The sequence below is a fragment of the Elgaria multicarinata genome, chromosome 3 (genome assembly GCF_023053635.1).
Source record: "Elgaria multicarinata webbii isolate HBS135686 ecotype San Diego chromosome 3, rElgMul1.1.pri, whole genome shotgun sequence".
In the NCBI taxonomy this organism is placed as follows: domain Eukaryota; kingdom Metazoa; phylum Chordata; class Lepidosauria; order Squamata; family Anguidae; genus Elgaria; species Elgaria multicarinata.
In genome coordinates, this window is record NC_086173.1 from 40,887,335 (window position 1) to 40,907,494 (window position 20,160).

Sequence of the window (20,160 nt, forward strand, 5' to 3'; positions counted from 1 at the left end):
AACGTAATAATAACCTATTAAAATATCACTTACTCATGGTGTCCACTTACTAATCACCCCCACCCAAAAGGATTGGCATCACCCAAAAAATAAGGGACAAAAGAGGGCCCAGAGTTGCATAAAATCTACTCATGCAGGTAATTTAACAAGGGCATGGAGGCTCATCTTCACAAAATTGAGTTTTTATAGGCAGCTAGAACATAAACAGGAAACAGATTTCTTGATGAGATCCATAGCTAAGGATCTAAAAAGAGGAGACCAAGAGCTGCGTATAGAAAAGGAATCTCAGAAATAACGACATGGACACCACAGCTTGGGATAACTAGGGCCTCTATTTAATTGGGAAATTCACCCCTCCCTGGATCTGCATGTGAGAGTGCGGGAATCTAATTAATCCTTTCTCCAGACAACTAGCCTGCCATTATGGGCGAGCCACTCAGCCAAGCCAGGAGTCAGGTAAGACCTGGCTCCATTCTTAAGCTACACGTGCATATTTAGGAAAACCACCTCATTTCACCCCCACTCAGAGCTGCACAACTCTGAGTAGGTGAGACAGAGAGGTCCGCAAAGGCAAGTCATATATCCTGAGTCGAGCCACACAGCCCTCGAGTATCAGGCCTCAGAACTTGCCAATCACCATAAGATGCCAATGAGTGGCCACCAACCTCTTTGGATGTCCTAAGATTTCTGCACAGCCCTCCAATGGAAGGTGCCAAGCCTCAGCTTTGGCGCCTACACCCTACCAGCCAAGGATGAAAATCCTGCAGGCCCACATGCAGATCCTGCAGGAAAATGTCATTACCTGCATTGCAGGTGAACCCATCTGCCCTATAAGGCAGGAATAGGGCATCTTTACAGATCAGTAGGTGATGAAAGCAGGTATTATGGGAAGAGCTAAGAAAAATCTGGACCCCATGACTCTAGGGGCCAAGGCTTTATGGGGACCCCTAGATATGTCAAAATAACTATTTTTCAGAGATTAAACTTTTCAGCTAATGCTGGTTTATAATGAATACACAAAAACATCTGTTAACAATGAGTTGTGCACACAGCTCTCTGCAAGATGGGCCTCCTGGGTGGTTAATTCTTTACAACAAAACGCTTTCTGACACATGCTGTGCAGAGCAAAGCTGTAGTTGGTAATCAAGCAATGGCTTTCTGCCAGGATACAAGTATGGCCAGTTTGGAACTACATTTTATATCCCAATTTGTTGAGAATGGAATTCTGTTAATAAACCATAATCGTCTATACTTAAACCCCTCTTAAAAATTATACTTGCAGTTTCCTTATCTATCTGTCCCGGTTCAGACATCACCCTAAGCCATGGTGGCTAAGAATTTTAAGCTAAACATTATGGCTTAGCGTGTCATGTGAACCATTCCTAACCATGGTGGCTACATAATCACAGTTTAAACCCGCTCACTAAGCATTTGCTGCAAAAGGTTTAGCGGCCTAACCATAGCTTAGCGCATCATCTGAACAGGCCCTCTGTGTCTCTCTATTTGTTTTAATGAATGGGCTTGGTTTGGAAGCATCTAGGTCTATCATGAAGGAAGGTCAGTCACCAGAATCCTTATTTCTTCCAAGAACATGTGAATGTAAAATAAAGAGAAGTTTCTGGATGGAAAGATTTCATATGTGGCATGGACTTTGACCACCCTTTGCACTTTCTTTTCCTGGCAGCACTGCCACTGCTGGCAGAGACTCTGAATAAGGCTTGTGACCCTCCTGGTTATTTCAAGACATTGTCATTTTTCTTTGGTTAGCTGACAGAGTGATGGCAGCAAAAGTAAATGTAGAAAAAAAAGGAGTAATATTCTTTCATTAGAAGGGCTTCTTTCTGTCTGGGGATATTTCTGATTGAGTTGGATGAGAACATATCAGGATTTAGCAGTGTGATCCCAGGATTATATTCTCTGACTTTAATTGTGCTTACTTTTGGCTAACCTCCAGCCTAACTATACTATTAGTGAGCAATAAATTACTCTGTAATGTACAAAAATCAACCAATTCTTAATACTTAAGTTATCACTGTAACAGGGGGGAGTCATAGTTATCACCAACGAGCCACATGACATTCACCTGTACTCCCGTGGTGATCTCGGCTCCACCTCTCAGTTTTCCCAGAATATCGCTGACTGCTTTTGTCATGTTTTTATTTTACTCTCTCGTGTCCATTGCGAAGAACATTTCCAGTGTGCCCCCCCTTTGTGAAGTTGATACTGTTTGCCATGAGTTCCAGGCTCAGCAAACAGCTGGTTACCTGTGAGGGGCATGTGCATGAGTGTAAGCATGTTTCACCACCAAGATTTTTTAAAAAACCAAACGTATCTCTGCGCAGGAGCGCATATTAGTCAGAGTTATTATTTTTTATTATTATTTATTTAAGGATTTTTATGCCGCCATTCAGCCAAAAAAGGCTCTCATGGCGGCTTACAAAAGTATTTCTTGACAGTCCCTGCCCACAGGCTTACAATCTAAAAGACATGACACAAAAGGAAAGGGGATTGGGAGGGAGGAGGAGGAGGGGGAAAAGGAAAAGAGTTCCTATCCCCCCATGTGTTGCTTGGTATCTGCACTGGTGCACATCCCTCAGGAGTCATTAAATAAAAAATCCTGCGCCCCATACCTATCAGACTAGCCACACCCACTTCTACCGCTACGGCACTCCTGTCATTGGGGGCAACTACTCTCGCGCAGAAGTGGGAAAAGTTGCACTCACTCCTCCTCTGTTGCGAAAGGGCTGTAGGTGTAGAAAGGGCCAAAAAGAAATCTAGCTTTTCCCAGTGAATGGTGGACATAACCTCAAGTATCACTTCATTTTAATCTATGCATACAACTGTGTATGTGGGTTTTGGGATATTGCTTTCATGTTGTATCTCACAATGAATATTTTTAAACTTCAGAAATAAATGAAGTGAATTCTATCCTCCCATGGTGACAACAGAGTTTTAGCTGCTTACTGTTCTGATGTATATAGCATCCAACGGAGGTGGGGGGTGGGGAAGCAGCTATTTTTCTCAATTTCGTGCAGAAATGAGATCCCCCGTATTTAAAAAGCTGTTTAACTCTGCCAAACTCTGGAACAGTTTTCTTTCAGTGGTCCAGTTGCACCAAGACGCATTAAGCATTCACCACAAAGAAATCTGCTGTCCTGTCCTGAGGGAAGATTTGGGAGGGAGTGGGAAAAAATACTGGAAAAAACCAACAACCCAACAACACGAAGCGGTTGTGAAAGACTAGCTTTTTTGGCTGCGTTAATGGATTGAAAGAGTAAAGAGACAAAGAAGCAGAAAGAGCTGCTACATTCATTACAGAGCATATCCAAGTCAAGAAAAGAACATTGCATTATTATTATGCAGGAATTTTTGAATTCCTTTGATGAATTTCTAGCTTAAATTGATTGCTTAAGGTAAGCTCTTTTATGTTACTTTCTCCTTGTCTCTTGAGCTATTTTCTCATCAACAGTAGTATCTCATGTTGCAGCAGCACTCCTATTTTGGAGCATCAAAACAAAAACAAGTTACTGCTTGATTTGAAATCCAGTTACTCAGGGTACTACTTGGATGTCAAGTGGTATGTGATTTATATAATTGAAAACTATGCCACTAGATTCAAATCAGTCCAACTTGTGCGGTGTTGTTGAGGGTCAGTGTCATTGAACTCAATGGGACTTACTTCTGAGTAAATCTGCATGAGATTACACTGTGTCTGACCTTAGAAATTGCCTGCAAAGGCTAATTGAAACATTTGTTATTTTTCTTAATTAGGCAAGATACTTATGAATACTTTGTTTTCCCATTGTTAGAGCAATATTCTGAGCAAGGATTTTCTTTTAAGCACAGAAGTGTTTAAACACTTGATATTGTTGTTTTAACACTTGTGCAATAAGAGTAAAAGTGAACCATGGGGAAACCCAGAGCTAATATCATTTTATAGCTACAAATACCAATGGTAGCCAAGAATTCTCCTCTATACATTGAGTTCTAATGTTGCACTCTTATAATCGCTATACAGAACATTGTACAGGATTGACAGCTGTTGTTTACTAGATTCTGACTTGATTGGTTGAAGCCGATATTTGGCTTGTTTATGGATTTGTTTAGGAAATCTTTTATCATGCTTCCTACTTTTTCTTCTTTCTTTTTGATAGGGTAGCCATTTATGCATCCTCCAAAAAAGAGAAACAAAAGAGAGAAGATTTGCATGAAACGTGTGCATGCTAATATATATGCATAAATGCTACTTTAGTACTTTAGAAGTAATTGCTTTAATTTAATTGAAATAACACTGCATCATCAAAGTGGTTAAGATTGACCTGTGTGTCTGCTGAGTTGCCTATAAGTGGTGCAAATTGTTGATGGGCAACATCAAAGCCTCTCGGTCCCTTATCTTTAAACGGCACAACCCTTGAAACAGAAGACACCTTTAAATAGAGGATGTCTACCTCGAGATCTGTCATTGTGAGTTGACTCATGGGAGAGGAATGCCAAACAGAAAGCTGTTTCTTTCCTTTCTCTCTCCACCTGTTACATTGTGTTTCAGGGGTGTGGCACATCCAGACCTGGGGCTAAATCTGGCCCTCTGGGATTTGCCAAATGACCACACCCTCTTTCATTTGCCCCTCCCCTTTCCCCCAACTACCCATCATTGGATGGGTTTCCCAGCGTTTGTACAACTCCATGCCCCATTCTAAAAGATTGAAATTAGTACCGTGCTGAAAATTTATACCACATTTTGTTCCAACCGTTCTCATTCAATTTGATAGAAAAGCAATGGCTTTCGAAAAGAAATTCAAAGGAGAAGAAAATTTCAGAGAAATTCTGAAGGGTTGGGTTTATGGATTCTTGTGCTGAGAGGGTCAAGGGGTGCATGCAAATGTCCTTTCTTTTGTTGCAGAGTCATCTCTCTGGCAGCCAGTTAATTTCATACAGTGGACACTTTTCCGCTCTTCCCCCAAAATGCCCTGGAATGATGCTAGGTATGAGACATTGTGAAGGATGAGGGCCAGGCTGCTGACACTGTTGCTGCTGTTGCCTCTTGCCATGGCAGAGCACACACACACACCCCAGTCAAAAATGCAATCCACGGTGGCTTAGCGTGTCGTTTGCGTCCCCCTCCTTAACCAATCACTAGCTGGCTGAATAGTATCTCCAAGCTTTAGGGGTGGTGCTGGTAGTAGAATGTTCTCATATAAGCCCATCTGAAATCATTAACTCTACTTGGAGAATTATACTTGCAGTTTCTCAGCTATAGTTCCAGGAACAATTAAGGTGCAATCTTATCAATTGCACCTTTGGGGATCAGAAGCCCCCAAACCCAGAGGTATCTGATAATCCAGTGGAGGGCAAGAGGAATAGTGGAGGTGATCTTTGCTTCCCTGTGCTTCCATGCTACAGCTTTTGCTAAATAGGATTTTCAGCCACCTAGTGAGGGTGATTCAGAGGGGAAGGGAGGAGGCGGGAGGAGGTTCAGGGTCCCTTCTCCTCCCCTCTCTCTGGACTGCCCTCTTTCCTCCTCCTTCTCCTTGGTTGCTTTTTCAGCCTCCAAGGTCAACCGGTATGGTTCTCTCCATGCTGGCTCTGAGGGGTAGTAGGGTGAAGGTCAGAGTGCTGTCTCCAACCTCAGAAGTGGAATCCAATCAATCCTATGGCCCCTGGGATGCTCACCCAGGGACCATAGTATTGCTCTCCTACTCTTAGGGCCTTCCTATACGAGGCCTTAGCGCGCTTTGAGACCTGGTTTCCCTGCTGTGCGTCCAGATGACGCACAGGGGAATCCAGGCCCAGGCCGCACTGAGGCCTCCTCTAACGCGCCATAAGCGAAGTCGCTTATGGTGCGCCTTTTTCGCAGCCCCGGCCTCAGGCCGGGGCTGCGAAACGTCTAGAAAGGTCCGTGGCTTTTTGTGGCTACTCGCTTACCCGCGAGTAGCTGCGAAAAGCCACAGACCTGGCACAGCGCTCATACGAGCGCTGTGCCCATCGGCCGGGGGGGGGAAGAGAGGGGCAGGGGGAAGGCCGGACCCAGCAGGACGGGGGGGGAGAGCAGGCATCGGGGGATGGCAAGGGGGGAGGGCAGGTGAGAGAGAGAGTGCCGCACGCCGCCGTCCAAACAAGCAGGCGACCGGCGCTGCCAGGGCAAGGCCTGGCATGGGGTGGGCTTTGCCCGGGCAAGCGCCGGGCGCCGCCGCCCGACCAAGCAAGTGACCGGCGCTGCCAGGGCAAGGCCGGGGGCAGGGAGGGGGGGCTTCATTTTTTTTAAAAAAAAACAGACTTACCATCTCCGCAGTCTTCGGGCCGCACGTGGCCCCTTTAAACTTTAAAAAAAATGGCGGACGCTGCAGGGATCCCAACGTCCCTGCGCGTCCCGTGTCTGGAAGCCTGGGCAGCGCGCGCTAACATCAGCGCACTCTCGCCCCGCCTTCCTGCCGGCTTATCACGGCAGGTCTAGCAAAGCCCTTAGATGCAACGATTTAGGGAGGTAGAACCACACTGTTTTTGCGGAACCTATTTCACTCCTTTGGTCACAAGACCTGGGGGACGTCACTCAGAAATCATTTTGATCTTTTCTAGTTTGGAAGACTTTTACAGCATGCTAACAAAAAGTCTTGGTCAAATCATGGCATCTGCTAACCCTAAGCACTGCATGAGATATCCTCCTATAGTAAACCCAGATATTGATCCGCTTAGGAAAACACACATGCAGAGGGCATTGTCCTAATAAGCAGGAATGGGAGATGTGTTGTAAGTGTTAACTTTAGCCCACTGCTTCACTTTGTCTGTTGTAAAAGATTTCTGTACAGGCTTATTTCTCTTCTCAATCAGGCCCTAAAAATGCAGAAACAATACCAGAGAAAGAGGAGTGTGTATCAACAGACTGTTGCACTCTTGTGGAAAAATATAATTCTGAAATGGAGGATGCGAATGGAAAGTTTTCAGGTAAATATAAAGAGCTAATTGAGTTCAGTATTTCTATTTTTAAAATTATTTATTTAATTTATATCCCACCTACGTACAGAATATTGGTTGTGAATTTATACAGGAGTGGCTGCCTATACGCTTCCAGACAGAATTCAGCATGTTGGTAATGACGTTTAAAGCCCTAAACGGCTTGGGAGCTCGATACTTGAGGGAGCGCCTTTTCTTATATATGGCTGTCTGAGACTTGAGATCTGTTGGAGGAGCCCTCCTCTGCATCCCACCAACACAACACATATGCTATGGTGGGACATGGGACAGGGCTTTCTCTGTTGTGGCACCTTGACTGTGGAATGCCCTCACCTTGGAGGCCTGACTGGCGCCAACGCTGACTTTATTCCGGCGCCAAGTAAAAACATGTTTTTTTAAACAAAGCCTTTAATGGTTAAATTCACCTGGCTTGCACATTGTTTTAACTTTCAATTGTTTTTACTGCTTTTAAATTATATACTGGTTTTAACTTGATTAATGGTTTAATTTGTTTTTAGCTGTATATATTTATTGTTTTATATTGTATGATTTTATCTGTACGCTGCCCTGAGAACCTAGTGATATGGGGCGAGATACAAATGTTATAAATAAATAAATAAATAAATAAATAGTGCTATATAGCACAGTGGGGAATGGCCATGGTGGCTGGGGATGATGAGGGTTGTAGTCAGCACATCTGGAGGGCACCAGGTTAGGCAAGGCTGGAAAAGATAATACTGGGCTAGATTATCTGATCTGGTATAAGGCAGCTTCCTATGTTCCTGAGTTAAAGGCTCGCATACATTTTGTATAGATGAAAGTTTATTATGTGATTTTATGAAGTCAGGCCGTAAGACTACATTGAATGTGGTTTGTACAAACTATATGGTATCAATGATACCTCTGATTTTTAGAGGTCCATGTGTTCATTTTAGGGATACCACCTTCCGAGTGCAAAGTCAGGGCCTATTTAATTGAAATGGCCCCCATGTAGAGGCCACCAAACATCTCTACCATTTACTCATACCAGTGGTCCATGTGCATGGGCCAGTGGTCCATATGGAACTGCATCCACATTCACAATCCTCATTCTAGATAATATACAATATTAGATCGATTGAAATGAATGGGACTTAAGTTAGTTGTGACTTCATTTCCATGGGTCTACTCTATATGGGACTAACATTGGATACAATGTTAGTCGAAGCTATATTGATATGCCCCTCAAAGTCTTTTGGTGACACTTCTCCATTTCCGTCAAGTGGCTATTGCACATAACTAGAGCTGATTCAGGACCAATAACTAGGCTAAATTACAATGCTCAACTTTGTAATTCACATGACCCAGTGGTTATATAGTATGTTTGTTCCCATGCTCTCCTTGTCTTTGTGTTGTTGATCTGTTGAGACAATATTCTTCATCAACAGCTAGGATTGTGACTAAAGCAAAGTGGGAATGTATTGAAGAAGACATACAATGGCTTTAAGGTTTTGACAAAACACAGTTAGTTTCACTGGCCTTTCCAGTCTTGAAACATTGTGAGTGCCATAATAAACTATGAAAAGTCAATTATCGTAGGACAAGAGTTCCATTGTATTTTTCTGAGTGTTATGGTCACTGATTTGTTTCTTACCTCCAGGAATGGTTCTCAGCGCTGGTGCTTCTCGCAGTATTAACTCTGTTGGTACTTGTGATGGAGCATAGTCCACCTCTAGAAATACCTCATGGAGACCTTGGACAGCTAGATGACCCTTCCTTCAACGTTACTGGGGTTAAAATTGTTTATACTCCAGGTACAAAGATGGCAAGAGAAATCATGGAGAAAATAGAAACCATCTCCGTCCTAAAAGGTATATAATGTCTGTTAAAACATTTTAGAATACTAATTCTTTGGCCAGGTTTAAATCGTAATGGGACTGTTCTTAGTCAATGGAGGAGTGGAGCCAAGAGGAAGAGTTAACTTCTCCAGCTTGAGAAAACAGGGTCAACAGAAATCTCAATTCCATCCTGAGAGGATACTGCCCCCCCCAACGCCCCATCTTCAGTCTGCCTTCACAAAGATGAGTACGGTTTTCTTGTTGCTGCCAGATAACTCTGAGGTTTTTTTTTGTTTTTTTGTTTTTTAAGACAAGTTTTGAAGAAAGGTGATCCTTTCCCTCACCATCCCTTGATCTCCTATCGGTGTCCTAGGATTAGCTTTTGCAGGGATTGAAGGTTGCTGGACTGAATACCTGGAGCTTTAAGTTGAGTCCAACCAAACATGTGTTAAACAGTTCCTTATTGATCCTGTGCTGTGGTGGTGGTGGGGGCAAAGACGGTGTTCTTTTCCACCACCATTGCATTTTCTCAGTGTTGTCCAGCAGAGCTTTTCTGAGTGGTTCATGGCCTGCAGCAATCTTAGCCAGGAAGGAAGATGGCAGAACTCTTGGTAACATTGTGATGAGTTTGCATGAGATTCAAATAGAGAGAGATAATCACACAGAGGAAAATCGCGTTTGCTTACCGTTGCTTCTCATGCGTTTGTCCAATACATCCTCTTTTGAAAGAGGAAGTAAACAACTTGCATGTGGCCCATTCAGTGGGCCGATCCTGCTGCTTCTCCTGCACACAGCAAGGGATAGCGGCAGCGTCCATCTTTAAAACTTAGTCATAGTTACTGCAGTGTTTTTTATTGTGCAAAGAAGACTAGAAGGGGTGGGAGGTGCGCGGGAGGCAGACAGCATTATGAGAGGGACCCGGAAAAATCCATGAGTGCCTAGAAACGAGAGTGCAATAAAATGCTCGTCTGATGGAGCTCTACGTCACACTAATCCATCATGAGTTGGACGCCACAGTTAATGGGGTTTTGTTGGTAGAGGTGTCCAGAGCATTGACTGGTTTATTTTTATTGAACAAGTTTTGAAGATGCCCACTTAGGTTTTCCCTTTCTGCAGATCTATTAATAAATGTGGCCCTGTTTAAATCCCAGTCTTGTGTCCGTCACATTATTTCCCACACTCCACATTCCCCACAAAGGGTATGTCTGGTTGAGGCCAGGGGGCTGTAAATTTCTCTTTTAGAAAGGGGTACTAGCCTCTTTAAAGGAGGTGGTGGATAGGCCAGAAGATCCAGGTTACTGTTCTTCAGGAGTTGCCAACATCCTCCTCCTGGGCAAGGTGCTTGAGCAGGTCAACTCGAGTTACTCTTGAATGAAACTGCTTATCTGGATGCATTTCAATTGGGCTTCAGGCCTGGTCTTGGAATGGAAACTGCCTTGGTTGTCCTATGGGATGACCTTTGCTGTGAGAGGGACAGGGGACTGAGATACTGTTGATTCTTTTGAGTCGCTTGGCAGCTTTCAATACTATCAATCATCTATCAATCACATTTCTACACCGCCCAACAGCCAGAGCTCTCTGGGCGGTTCACAAAAATTTAGGGTACCATTGAAACTTCTGGATAGGCTGCCTAGGTCATGAATTAAAGGTACTGCATTGCAGTGGTTCCACTTATATTTGGTTGGCCAATTCCAGAAGGTGGTACCATTTGATTATTAATCTGTGCCTTGGCAGCTATACTCTGGGATTCCACAGCTCTGTTTTATCCCTCATGCTGTTTAACATCTACATGAAGCTGCTGGGGGAGGTTACCTGGAGATGTGGGCTGAGATGTCACCAATATGCAGATACCCAGGTCTATCTCTCATTTTCATCAAATCTAGGTGAGGTAGTGTGTGCTCTGAATCAGTGCCCGTGGTAAGGGATTGATTAAGACAAATAAACTGAGATCGGTGGTTTGTCTGTACAGCTAAGTGATGTTCAACAGCTTCTAGAGGGGGTTGCACTCCCACTAAAGAATCTAGTTTGGTGGTGCTCTTGGATCCAGCATTGTCACTGGTGTTGGTTAGGAACTTTTATCAGCTTATACCAACTATAGGTTAGGCTGGTATACCAGCTTTGTCATTATCTGGACAGCCTAGCTAGTTATCCATGCGCTGATAACCTCTTGTTTGGATTTCTGCAATGAGTTATATGTGGGGCTGCCTTTGGAAATGGTCCAGAAAGTTCAGCTTGTCCAAACTAGGGCAGCCAGATTGTTAATGGGGGCTGGTTGATATGAATATCTTACGCCAGAGCTTTGTGATCTGCACTGGTTTCCACGTACAATTGACACCTATGTTGTAGTCTTTTTGATGCCTGCTGAAGACTTTCTTATTCTGCAAGGCATTTTAGTTCTTTAGTTTTGTTGTTTTTAAATCTGTTATATTTTAAAATCTTTACACTGCTGTTGGTTTTTACACTGTAGTTTTAAACTTTTAAAGTGTTATATTATCTTCCTTTTTAAAAAATAAATAAATAAATCATACTGTGTTTTATGGTTGTAATTTTTGTGAACCACCAGTGAGCTTCACTTATTGGGCAGCATACTGTAGAAATCTAGTAAATTAAGCCCTGCCACTTTCCCTCATGATGTGACTGGTGATGCTTGTTTTTTGCAAGGCAACTGGGCATTCTCAGCCCCACCTTTTCCCCCTCCCAGTTTGAGAGGACTAAATGTTTTTTTCTAGGCCACCCCCCTTTCGGTCACCAACTATTCCTGCTCTCAGGCAGGAGGATCTGGTGCCACATAACCCTGGTGATCACTCTTGACCTACTGCTCTTGTCAGCACTAGTCTGCTGGGCTTTGGTTGACTGCAGAACTCAAAACATTCCAGCCCCAGTATTCCTTACAGCCAATTTCGCTACTAAACATACCTGCTGCTGTGTCACTTTTGGAGTTTCCTGCCAAGAATGTCAGAGGAATAAGTCCAGGAATGGAGCTCAACAAACTTTCATCAGCTTGGTGCTCCAGTCTTTGGCTCATCTTTTGCCAGCTGGCCTGAAATTTGCATGAATTATGCAAACTGTGCCCAAAATGTGCACAAATGTATATTTTGCATAATTTAAAAAATGCCTGTGTACATATGCAAAGCACTTTTCTCCCATCACTAATAATAGTTGCCTCTAGGATACAAGATAGGGTTTTCCTATCAAAGGCTCTTTTTCAGGCAGAGCGGAGACCTGCCCCTGTAAATGCCACAGTGTGTTTCATAAGCATTTTTCCCTGCTGGTTTTCCCCTTTACTAACTATGACTGGACCACAAGTCTCGGATCTTATCATTTTAAACATTTTAAATAGAGAAGGTGATTGCAAAATGATTGCAATTTGTGTGCAGTCAGGAAGGATCATGTTTTATTAGCATTTGCTTTTTAAGTTATTCCCTTGAAACCTAAACATGTGTTCACGTTCTGAGCTATTCAAGGTTCACCTCTGGCATGAATAAAATAAAAGTTCTGTGAAAGGATCTCAATTGTTTCATCCATAAATGAATCTCTCCAACATTTTATGACAATTTATTTCCTACCTGTAATGCCAGTCAAGGAGTATTCAAGAGTTACATGATTAAAATTCTACCAGTTAGCACAGTGAATCATGACTTAATTTTAGTCAGAGTACACTTTTGCACGTGCCATGGCTGACAACTCAGTTTCAAGTTGGCATCATATTTTGAACCAAGCAAGGCCCAGGGCAGTGGTGTTGGGTCCACCTACTGACTTTTCCAGCCAAACATAACCAACAGTGCAGTCCTATGCATGCCTACGTGAACAGCTTACACAGTGCAATTCTTACTGAATTCTCTGGTGTTTATTCCTAGGTACGTGTCTATAAGACTGCAGTGTAAGGGGCCTTCTAACTGTCAGGTTGAACAGTAACAGTGGTAGAGGCTTCATTGGGCACCTCAGCTATGTCCTCTCATGTGCCTGCATCTTGGCTTGTCCACAAGAGTGACTCTTTGAGATGCATAAGTGGAGAACTCTTGAAAGAGCCTCCACAGACGCTCACACCTGGGGCAAGGACATCAATGATCTCCTTGCTTGTTTTTCAGCTTGGGAGAAACTGAGCACAGTCACATGCATAATTATGTGTTTAAATTTGGGGAAGGGGGTTCTTTTGGATTGCAGGCTATGTTGATGAGAAGCCTTTGGAGATCAGATGGCATCCCCCATTCATAACATTCTGGTTGCCTCTCCTTAAAAAATAGTGACTTTTCTTTGCTACCGGTCAAGTCCTCTTTTCATTTCCCTAGCCAGTTACAGTTTACCAGACCAGAGTTCAAGCTGATGGGATAAACATCAGCCTAGTGATTGATTCCATAAGTGATGCCTTGGCTGATTCCTCTGCCCTGTGAGACAGCCATGGAATGTTATGCTGGTCTAGCTAGCAAAGCTAGACCAAGGAGCCATTTCTTTCTCTCCTGTATGGGATCCCATCTAGTAACAACTTGTTTTCCACATTATAGGCATAAGAATAGAATCAATGAAAGATGAACAAGCCATGGAAGCAGCTGAAAAAGAGGACGACGAAATCATTGGAGTTGTATTTCAGGATGACTTTTCTTATCGACTCAGATTACCTTTTTATAGAGTGGTTTTTCCAAGCAATTTTATCGAGTATATAGGTAATCCAAGAAGATTTTGCAGTTATGTTCCACTTCCTAGGTAACAATTTGTATACAGTGAAGTCAGTGAATTCATCGATATATATTCTTATAAGTCATTCGAGTGGGCTTTTAATATACAATGCAATCTATGCATTTATCCTATTCAATTGTGAAAAACCTTGCCATTTTAAAACCAGAGGCTAACCATGTTGCCTCAAACTTCACAAAGCCAGGACATTGGAAGGTAAGATGTGCTCAGCAATGGTGATCAGCAATGGTGTTGCGTAATGTCACAAATGGTGCTTGCTTGCAACTTCACCTTCATGATCTTTCCTTGGTCTTTCAGGCCCAAAACAAGATCCTAAGAAAATGGGATCTTCTTATCACATAAGGCAAGCATTCTGACAGTGGGGGAGGGGTAGCAGGAAACTGTCAACTGAGGCAAGCGTGAGGTAATTTTGAAGCTGAGAGCCTCACTTTGAAAAGGGTATTCTACTGGAATCCTGCTTACTCAGAAGTCTTTCTGAACAAAGAGGAACACATCTATTCATTTACATGCATTTACCCAGCTAATGATGTGTGTGTGTGTGTGTGTGTGTGTGTGTGTTTCACAATCATTCTGTAAACAAGAAACAAGCAGGTCTGCTGTATCACTACTGTGTGACTGCTAAAACTTGTAAGGATGGGTGATAATTTTGTTTAACAGGATTTACTAGATAGTATGTCAGAAAAGAATTGCATCCTCTATTTGCAATGCACACCCTTTATTATAAACTGCAGGATGGGGTTCCAATAAACAGCCTTTCCTCCCCCCGCCCTTATAATTCAGTACAAGGAAGCCTCCTGGATATCTCAAAAGCTAGATTATGACAATGTATGGAATGCTAAAAATATAATAATACTGTTATGGAAGATTACATCATTAGATAGCAGGCTAGGTTGAACAGTAGGAAATGGAGGTCTCTTCTGATGTAGTAAGAGTGTGGGTGGTACTGCTTGGGCTGTTGTGCCTCTAGCCATGTTTCCTAGCATCATTTTGTCAAAGCAACAGGGCTGGCCTTAACATTAAGCAGAAGGAAGCAGGCACAGCAGGCATTGAGGAGGGGAAGAGTGGTGCTCTCCCCCTTCAAAGGGACTGCTGCTTTTTGCTGGCAGGCCCATGCAGGCAGCCACAAGTCTAAGGAGCAGCAGCCATTTGGTCGCCCATGTACCTCACACCTTGCCGCACTTCGTCTCCCGATCCTGCCAGCCAGCTGTAAGGTCTTTCTGCCTTTAGGAGCCGGTCTGGGTGGACACACAGATACTGAATGGCTCCTGAAGGCAGAAAGACCTTACAGTGCGTTGGGGATGCTGGTGTGCATGTCCACACTCGGAAAAGTGAGTTGCCTGGTGGTGGGCAGGGTTGGCAAGGAAGGCATGGTGAGGTGCGAGACATGTGGGTGACCAAGCGGCTGCTTCTCCTTGAGCATGTGCGGGAGAGGGCGGAGGCGCCATGGGGGGGAAGAGGATCATGAGAGGGGGTGGAGGGTAGGGGTATGTGAGGGTGCAGTAGGTCCCTGGCTCTTCAAGCAGTGGCCTGCTTTGGGCTGGGCCTGCAAAGCAAGGTTTGAAAATAATCTGTTCCATAGATGTTTAAAAGGTACCAAGACATGATACACCTTGGCAGCGTGGGATAAGGGAATGTACTGAATTTGAGCAGGGCCAGAACTACACCAAGCAGACTATGACACTTTGAAAATGTTTTGAGAACTCTATATGGCGTGTGTTCTGGGCCTCAACAGTTGTCACTACTGTTATAAACTGTTTTAAAGCAGTAGTGTAGATCCTGCCCATGGTTAGATTTCTTAATTATTATTTTTATTTCACTGAAGTTGTAGGCCAGTGCATCTTCCCCTTTAAAAGGTGCTTTTACCAAGTTAGACAACTGAGTTTCCAAACCTTACCTTAGCCATCTTTTCTGTTGTGAACTGGTGATGGAAGGGTGCAATCTGAAGCAAATGAGCAAATAGAACTAGGGCAAAATTACAGAAATAAGACCAGGTAATGTAGTGCTTCAAAATCCAAGAAGAATGTTGGAGGAGGGTAATTTTGGATACATCTCTACTTGTGTTCATTCTGACCTTACGTAAGAGAATTGCCTGAGCCAAATGTCTCACTAAAATATTTGATATTGCTTTGCAATTAAATATTGTTTAATGAAATGTCCCATTTCCAGAGGGGGAGCCATGTTAGTCTATTGCAGCAAAAACAATAATGGGTTTTGTGACACCTTAAAAACTAACACATTTATTCTAGTATAGGCTTCCGTGAACTATATCACTTTATCAAACACATGAAGTATCAGTACTTCCTGCTTTTAATTTCATTCTGACCTGTTTACAATTCTTTCACCACCAGAAAGGTATATACTGTATATGTACCTGAAACTTTTGATATAATAATACTTCATATAAATGATAAAGGGGCTATAGTCCACCAAAGTTTATGCCAGAATACATTTGTTAGTGTTTGTTGTTTTTGCTGAAATTTCCAACTTTTTCCTAGCTAATAATGGAGTCATTCATTTAAAACATTTTTTGTATAACAAGGTAACATTGTTTGCATTTCTCTTGCTTGTAGATCTGTGTTACAACTATTCAGCAGATTATTGTAAAAGTCCAAAGTACTGGTTCAATGGGTTTGTGTCACTGCAGTCTAGCATTGATAGTGCTCTTATTGAAGTAAGTAGAACTTAGTTTGAGCATTTGGCCTTTTCTTTTCTTTTGATTACCTTATATGATTTGATGCATTCATTCTTCTTGCTCATCTTAATAATCTCCATATTAAGATGATACAAAGGTGTCCCATTAGTTAAGGCAAGTTGCAAAAAAGAAAGAAAGAAAGTTCCACTATTATAAGCCTTAAAATTCTATTTTGCTAATAACTTGAACCTTAGCATCCATAATCTACCTGATGAGGTGTACAATTGTGCAAAATGTCAAACTGATCCGATAAAAATCATCACAGGTACAGCAAGTTAAAAAGTGCTGAATGTTGTCATGTTTTTCCTTTTTAGTCCTGTTTGTGGCATGTCATATATATATATATATATATCTCTGATAAAAGCTACTAATGTATTTTAATTAGGGTTGTCGAGGAGTAGTACTTTTCATAGGTTTGGTGAAGTTCTGGGCAGCAGTTCAAAAGTTATTAAGGTTTTTCTGCCTCATTAAATCCCACGCAGCAATGGCTTGTAAAATTATGTCATGTATGCTCAGTTTATTCTGAAGCTAGAATGCTTCAGTGTTTTCAAAGGGATTCTATACGGCTCGGGTCCAGGTTATCTGAAAGACCATATTCTCCCTTATGAGCCTGACCATCTTTTGAGATCTTCAGGGAAAGCCCTTCTCTCAGTTCCACTGCCATCACAGGCACACCTGGTGGAAAGGCGGGAGAGGGCCTTCTCAGAGGGCCTTCTCAGAGGGCCTTCTCAGTGGCTGCTCCAGTGCTCTGGAACTCTCTTTCCAGGGAAGCTAGACTGGCTCCCTCCTTGATGTGCTTTCAGGGGCAGGCAAAACCCTTTTTGTTCTGTCAGTCCTTTGGCAAATAATCTGGACCTCTGTCTATGCCTAGGACTCTTAAAATTGTTATGTATTTAAAATGTTTAAAATGTTTTAATATTGAAATGTATTTTTAACTTTTATATATTTCTATTTATAGGTTTTAACTGTATATATTTTAATTTTGTAAACCCACCTTGAGACCCCGCATTGGGCAAAAGGCAGGATACTACTACTAGTAATATTTTAAATCATGAAATTATATTTTATTTTGAAATAAAGTTAAGAAAATAAAGGCAACAAAAAAGAAGGAACATAATAATAAATCAAAATCACTAAAGAAACAAAGGAATTCACTAAATTATAAATTTAATTATAAATATTAACCTATAACTGATATGATTATCCAAGTAAGAGATCAATATTCAATTAAAGTAAAAATACAAATTATACACCATGTACACTGATGGTGCTATATAAATAAATAATAATAATAATAATAATAATAATAATAATAATAATACAAGGAATGTGTGTGAGTGCATGTAAGAGGGATTCTTTATTGAAATGTACTGTATTCTGTGTGCAATGGCTTTTCCTTTAGTTATGGAATGTCAAACTACATGTTACTATACAGATCAGGACCCTAGTGTGAGGAGGGCATATGGAGAGCTAAACTCTTTGCCTCGAAGTTGTGCTCCCAGTCTGAAACGGGCATATATAAAGCACAAACACATGATCAGTATGCTGTATAAATACCTGTACTGTGAGATTTCATATCTGCACATTGTTTTCAGGTGTTGGATCATGCAGAGTAGTACAACCACATTCTTTTGAGCATGGTTACAGTTTCTATACAGACCTTCTCAGTTAATACAGGGAGGCTGGGGTGGAGGGCAGAAAGCATGTCCCAGTTTCCCCTCTAAACTTAAGTTTTTTGAATGCATGAATAAGGGTACTGTTCACATGCATCCATTTCTGATTTGTACACAAAGGCTGCATTTGGACGACGTATTCGTCCATGGAGAGGAGAAAGTCCACTCCACAGATGGCAAATCAATGGTGCCTTTGGCTGACACGGAAGTGCCGCTCCGTGGAAACGACTGTCTCCTCTCCGTGGAGTTGTCATCTCCCCCACCACCACTAGGCCCTCCCCACTGAATGATGGCACTAGTTACTGCTTACCTTACTGGAACTGCCATTTTGTGGAGAGGAGAGGAATGGGGAGGAGAGAGGAGGCTCCTGGCGGCAAATGAATCCCATCTCTTGTCAACAGGAGAGACGGTTCTGTTGGGACTGGCAGAAAGTGCTGACAGAGCCCTCTCTTCTGTTGACAGGAGAAGGGATTCATCCGCTACTGTTGCTAGGCAACTGGGGCAATGTGTCTCCCCTGTCAGGGAAGGCGATGTCCCCACAGTTGTCGGTGAGGGGTCATTCACCAGAGTGGGGATCGAGTGCCCTGACAGATGAGGAGATTGGCCCAAAGTTTTCGATCCCTGCTCCGATGAAGGGGACACACATTATCCAGACGACATTGCTTGGTGCAAATGAATCCTTCTCATTCAGTGCCATGGCAACAGGGCAGGGGGCAGCTGTAACAACGCCACCCCCTGCCCTGTTGCCATGGCACTGACTGAGAAGGATGCTTCACTTTGGGGAGGTCATCTCCAGTACGAGAAGGTACTTTTTCCTGGTGTTGCCTCTTCTGTCCATAGAGTGGGGAAAGTTTTTCCAAATCAGAACTTCAGGGCAAAGTGGGCAATAAGGACAGAAAATCTGCATTTTCTGGGTTCTCTTAATTTTTTTGCCTTTCTCCTTAATGATGCAATAGAAATATGATGGCCATGCATAAGAATTCAATAGAACCTTATCAGGGGAAACCATCACATTATGACATCTTCTTGTTATGCATGCTCATATTGGGGAACATCCAATTGGAGCCTTGTACTTGTAGCCAGTCTCACTGGTCCCAGTCCACACAACACTCATTTCTGGAAGGGGCAGGTCATGAGGACCAGAGCCTCAGAGCTGGGTGTGTGCGGACCAGAGCCTATTTCATCATGTATTTATTTATTTTCTTATAATCTCCCTCATTAAGCTCTTGGACTTTGTTCCTTATCTGGAAAACGGGGTTAAAAGTGGAAGTTTTTTTGCCAATGTAAGTGGTGAGGAATGTGAGGTTTGTTTGTTTGTTTATTTGTTTTGGACTATTGTATAAAATAAAAATACCAATAAGTTAAAAACGAAAAGCAAAAACCCTTTGCCTTTTTTTTTTTTTTTTTAGCATATCACCAGTCATTCTGTTTGGGATGAAATGAAATCACTCAGAGGAATCCGTATGAGATCACCTTCTTTAACACTTACAGATCCAATTCAAAACTCTGTGTTCTTCTTGGGCTTATTGATGTGCTTTTCTCCATTTATCTACTTCTTGTCACAAAATGTTTCCCGCGAGAAAAGGAAATTAAAGGAGGTGATGAAGACAATGGGGCTACGAGACTCAGCATTCTGGTGAGCCAGGAGAAATATCCCTTTCTCAGCTGGGGCCAACAACTTCAACTGAGAAAAAGGGCAAAGAAATGATATGAATCTAGCATGTCTAAATTCATATGTTTGATAATATGCATGTAATCCAGTAACAATAATATCATATCTCTGACCACTTCTATCCTGGGCACTCCTAGGGTACAATTTGACCTTAGAGTGGATGTGGAGCTGCTGCTAAAAATGGTAACCCCATGTTCTACCTGCTTTCCCACCATATTTAAGCATACTTAACCTATGTAGTGCTGTCATGATGTCATACATGCCCGATCCCCACCCAGCCAGTATGGCTTGGGCAGGAAATGGCTTTTGGGGTTGTGGGGAGGGAGCCAGAAATAAAAGAAAAGACATGTACGTGTGCTTGACATGCTTACAGCCTCCTGAGGCAGGGGCGGAGCCAAGGGTATAAAGCTTCGCCCCCGTGTGACTCCAGCCTCTTTCATTTTCAGCCCATCCTCCCTCCCTATAAACCAGTATGGGAATAGCCAGTCCTCTTTGCAGGGGGTGCTGGGTAGGAATTTCCCCTGTTATCTAGTGATGTTCAGGTTTTCGCCTACTCCATACTGGATCTAATCTTTAGAAGTGGAGGATAAATAGGTCAATTATAAATGGCGGGGTTGTGCGGGAAATTTGGGAAGTCACAATAGGGATGGTGAGCACTCTGGCACC

The 20,160-nt window shown here is 42.7% G+C and overlaps 1 protein-coding gene across 1 annotated transcript in view; it reads left to right on the forward strand.

The window, feature by feature from the left end:
* Positions 1 to 3,266: 3,266 nt before the first annotated feature.
* Positions 3,267 to 20,160, forward strand: part of LOC134394520 (ATP-binding cassette sub-family A member 10-like) — an 80,243-nt gene continuing 63,349 nt past the window's right edge. The window contains exons 1-6 of the mRNA XM_063120051.1: positions 3,267 to 3,413; positions 6,826 to 6,939; positions 8,588 to 8,798; positions 13,268 to 13,426; positions 16,028 to 16,128; positions 19,232 to 19,458. Of these exons, the coding sequence (XP_062976121.1) occupies positions 6,835 to 6,939; positions 8,588 to 8,798; positions 13,268 to 13,426; positions 16,028 to 16,128; positions 19,232 to 19,458 (803 nt within the window). The 5' untranslated portion in view covers positions 3,267 to 3,413; positions 6,826 to 6,834. The remainder of the gene's footprint in view (positions 3,414 to 6,825; positions 6,940 to 8,587; positions 8,799 to 13,267; positions 13,427 to 16,027; positions 16,129 to 19,231; positions 19,459 to 20,160) is intronic.